This window comes from Papilio polytes, unplaced genomic scaffold (assembly GCF_000836215.1).
Source record: "Papilio polytes unplaced genomic scaffold, Ppol_1.0 DF824091.1, whole genome shotgun sequence".
NCBI classification, from domain to species: Eukaryota; Metazoa; Arthropoda; class Insecta; order Lepidoptera; family Papilionidae; genus Papilio; species Papilio polytes.
Window position 1 is genome coordinate 31,847 of NW_013525113.1, and position 4,492 is coordinate 36,338.

General features: G+C 39.6%; 2 protein-coding genes across 2 annotated transcripts in view; both read left to right on the forward strand.

Moving 5' to 3' along the window:
- The window catches only part of LOC106099932 (putative inorganic phosphate cotransporter), a 5,504-nt gene extending 3,156 nt beyond the window's left edge, over positions 1-2,348 (forward strand). The window contains exons 6-12 of the mRNA XM_013278625.1: positions 8-59; positions 644-793; positions 1,129-1,261; positions 1,409-1,533; positions 1,611-1,733; positions 1,855-1,999; positions 2,088-2,348. Of these exons, the coding sequence (XP_013134079.1) occupies positions 8-59; positions 644-793; positions 1,129-1,261; positions 1,409-1,533; positions 1,611-1,733; positions 1,855-1,999; positions 2,088-2,152 (793 nt within the window). The 3' untranslated portion in view covers positions 2,153-2,348. The remainder of the gene's footprint in view (positions 1-7; positions 60-643; positions 794-1,128; positions 1,262-1,408; positions 1,534-1,610; positions 1,734-1,854; positions 2,000-2,087) is intronic.
- A 606-nt stretch (positions 2,349-2,954) lies between these two features.
- LOC106099933 (putative inorganic phosphate cotransporter) overlaps positions 2,955-4,492 on the forward strand; it is a 3,766-nt gene continuing 2,228 nt past the window's right edge. The window contains exons 1-3 of the mRNA XM_013278626.1: positions 2,955-3,075; positions 3,718-3,857; positions 3,956-4,135. Coding sequence (XP_013134080.1) covers positions 3,012-3,075; positions 3,718-3,857; positions 3,956-4,135 — 384 coding nt within the window. The 5' untranslated portion in view covers positions 2,955-3,011. The remainder of the gene's footprint in view (positions 3,076-3,717; positions 3,858-3,955; positions 4,136-4,492) is intronic.

A 4,492-nucleotide genomic window follows, 5' to 3' on the forward strand; every position in this document is an offset into this window, starting at 1 on the left:
TTATGACGGAGGTGGAGCGACAATACATCGAGAGGGGTCTGCACACGTCAGGGGGAAAGGTGAACCTCACAAAATAAAAGTATTACTGCTGTAAAATGTAAAAGTGATACAATATACGTGCAAGCACACAGAAGACTTACAATGTTTGCGATAAAATATTAGTGTGGTTATAAGCCTGTTCTGCAGTTACAATTGGAATTGCACCGAACATAAATTGCCCTGAAGGAGGGCGCCGCTGCAAACCGCTCTTAATTGAAAACGGTATGCAGTCAGGTCGGGCTCGGCTCTCGGCGCCACATCTCTATTTTCCAATTAGACGAAAAGTTTCGAATCTCTGGTCCTCTCGTTTAGTGAGCTTAGTTAGTCCTACTATACGAGTACATAGGATTCAATTGAAGAAAAGAGTATCTGACTAATCTTACTTTAAAATTAATACTCTAGGTTATTACTCAAATTTAAAATATGTTTTAAGCGTCTAGCTATCTCATATTTTTCAACTAAAGAAAGTCATCATTTACGACTACTAAATAGTTTCTATGATTGTATCTCGTGTCCCTCGGTTATTTTGACTAATGTTAGCTTTGTCATTTTTAATGGTTTAAACGTTTCCTGTGTGTGTGAGTATATGTGTGTGTGTTTGCAGGTGCTTCGCACGCCGTGGCGTCATATCCTGCGCTCGCGCGGCCTCTGGGCAGTCGCCATCACGCACATCGGTTTCACCTGCAGCTACGTACTTTTCTTTGTCGACATGCCCACTTACTTGGAGAAAGGATTGCACATATCGTTAAAGAATGTAAGAATTTTAACGCAATCTCTTAAAATGATTCCAAATTCAACCCATACGTGCTTCTTAAATAAGTAACACAAAAATAACAAGTGACTCATGCGAAAACATTTATTGAAATAGCAGTAAATGCAGAGAAACCTTGGTAGATATACCATTGGTAACTGTATTTCGATCGTAATACAGTTTTTTTTTTAATTTAATACGTAATACAGTATTTTGATTGCAATCTATGCACTCCGTTTTTTTGACCGAACGTTAATATTTTGATAATAACAAATTTTATGAGAACCTTTATTGGAAGTATGTAGTTATTTGTATATTAAGTATTTGTTGATTTCCAGAGCGCGTCGCTGTCAGCACTGCCGTACGCGGGCATGTGGCTGGGCAACATTGTGTCCACTTCGGTCTCGGAGAAGATATTTAACCGCGGCCTGCTCTCCGTCGGCACCTGCAGGAAGCTCTTCAATTCTATTGGTGAGTCCTTGCTTGCTAATCGTATAAAATGTAAAGTAAAGAGCAAAGATGTTACAATTCAGCTGCAGTCACGGTGAGGTTCCTTAGTACTTTCTAGTTTCTTCTAAGTACGCTCTACTTACTATATGATGTAATTAATGTTCACAGCCTGCTTCGGTATGGCCGTGGGTCTAGCGGTATTATCCTTCATTAGCAAGGAGCATGAGAATTTGGCCGTCGCGGTGCTTGTGGCCACTCTTACGCTCTATGGTTTCTCCGCTGCTGGGTTCATGGTAATATATTGAATTATCCCAGGACAAATGTCATGTTTAAATTTTCCATGATCTAAATGGAATTACACCTTTATTAGATGAGCCACTTGGATATGTCGCCGAATTTCGCGGGCGTGATGCTCTCTCTGACCAACTTCATCGCTAACTTCGGAAGTGTGGGCACTCCTCTGATCACCAGCTTTATTTTAAACAACGATCCCGTAAGTACCTAATGATCCCGTGATTTACCCATTTTTAAATCTATATAAATATAGCTTTCTAAGAGAGCGTTATATCTTTTTTAAATGTGCTTTGGTTTGTTTAGCTTATTTTTTATTCCAGACGGATCTAAGCCGATGGCGCATATGTTTCTTAATAATATCGTCTCTGCTAATCCTGACCAACATTATGTACATGATATTCGCATCGGCAAAGTGCCAGTCGTGGGATGACCCCGACTTTGAAGATAGGAAGTCTGCTGACCCAGGTATTTTAACACAATTGACATAACCTTCTTTTACATAAAACTCTTGCTCAGAAAAAATTAAAGGTATATTATTATGTATTATTCACAGAGGAAGTAGCTCCTGCTTTAACAAGCTCTGCGATATTAAAAGCAGAAGAGGCCAAAAAGCACTAAAGACATTACTCTGCCAAAAGTGTGCAAAAGACTTCGGACCCTCGCGAAGGAACGACGGACCTACTACAAAATATAAATGAATAGCAAAAACAGAGGAAAAAGGTCAACCAAGTCCACACACTACAGAATATTGCTAAATCCATATGACCGTGAACCGCAGGCAATCATTTGTTTATATCAAATGATTCGAAGACAGTATAAGGTGTACTCGTACTATAGTGGTATATTGAAAATGTTCAAATAAATTTTTATAAACTATTTTAGTTGTTATTTGCAAATTGTGTAATATGTCCTAAGTACCAAAACATTCGAACCAATTCCATGGGGTACGGCAGATAAAGTTATAATTCGACCTGAAGTTTGTTGTAAAAAGCCAATACGCGAAAATATCAGATAATTCATATAGTTATTGTTCAGTAGCGAAGACGTTGATGTACAGTTTACAGTAAAACTTTTCAAAAGCACACAAACACAAGTTACCGCTGAAAATGAATTACCCAAAAGTATGTACAGATATTTGATATCCTATACTATACCTTTTACACGACGCGTTCTACAATTATACTGTTGTTAGTGTCAATGTGAAACTTGACAAGGTCTAATATTGTTGAAAACAACAGCAAGCCTTAATAATGTCTAAACAAACGCCACGTATTTAGATGAGAAGGTTGACATTGCAAATATAACAAATGTACACTAGGATAACATAATTGTAAAACGACTGTCTTCACGATAACTAATGATAACGCTCACTGAAATGACGACGACAGAGTCATTTGCTTTTGATTATAAAAATAAAGATAGCGTCTGTGAGGCGGACTGCGGAACGTTGAATGTTGTGTTGTGATGCAAACAAAACATGGACTTGGAGTTTATGAAATACAAATTTCAAGATGGATACGATGGAGTTATCACTAAAAGTAGTAAGTTATAAGAACATAATTCAATATTAAGAGCAAGTTATCATAAGAGAAGAACGTGTAAATTATAGAATGTGGTGATATACGAGTAAATGTAATAAGTTATATGGATTGAACACCGCCCTGTTCGCTATGGTGTGTATACAGGCATTCACAGCCATTAATGTCCGTATCAGTGCCATCGCTTTTGTTCTCCACAAAAATTGCAGCAGGACGTCGGATGAAACCGTATCTAATTAGAAACACGCTTAACGTAACGCTAGGTCTCTAATCCCTTGCTAATCGTTAAGTCAACGGCGGATCATCGGGGTCATGACCCTCCCCTGAGCTGGTTGGTCAAGAGCTTGACAAAACGTTGGGCGTCGTTGCCCACCTTGGTATTCTCGCCGCTTGTTTGCCCCCTTTTATTATATAAAAAATACATATTTACACATTTTGTCAAACTCTTGACTTGACCACGACTATGTGACCCACCATGGCGCCGTAGGATCCGCACTTGCGTTAAGCCACCACTTTGATCCGTTTAGGCTTTGCCTTTACAGGGGGCGGATGATCACGATGATCTAAAACCCACATTTATCTTCATATTTTTAGATTTCTCAAATGGTAATAGTCATCATTCACAAACGCATTGTATTTATGCAGAGTGTCAGGTGGGCGTGCGGCACGTGCAGGTGGCGTACATGGTGCTATGTGCGGTAGCAATGGGCGCGTTGCGCTCCAGCGCCGGCGTTGCGCTACTTACCATGACAGATGTCTCGCAACGCAACGACTCTTATGTTCAAGTACTATTACTCATTACATTATCCTTATTAGTTAACCACGTCTATTCATTGAAATTTTAGTTAATTTCATCTTTACGGTTATATGTGTGTATATGTAGACCCAGGAGTGGGACACGGGCGTGCAGGGCGCGGTGCTGTGGTCTTTCCTGTGCGGGCACGCGCTGGCTCTGCTACCCGCCGAGCTGCACTTGGCGCGTTTCGGAGACAAATTCGTTGTCACGGCTGTGCTCCTCATCAATGGCAGTCTAACCGCCGCTATGCCTACCATCGTCAACAGGGTAAACAAAAATTAAGTTTTTGAAATTTAGTTGTTTAACTACCTACATATAACCCGTGTTCTAGATCGCATTCTTTAATAGTAAGAAAGTATGTTTTTTTTTTTATAAAACTGCTTTAATTACATCGCCGAGGATGCCGCATTGGGGAGTAATTACGTTCGGCTACCCAATGAATCATTCGGAGTTCTTGCGGCCAGGCGTTAGTTTCTTGCTGAGTTGATTGAAATTACACACTGTAATAGAAGCTGAATGATTTTCAGAGATTTGATTAATGAGATTTCCTTATTTTATCCGTTAGTTGTTTTATGAAGTACATTTATGGAGAATTCGTTTCTAGCGGATAACTTAAGATGTTTG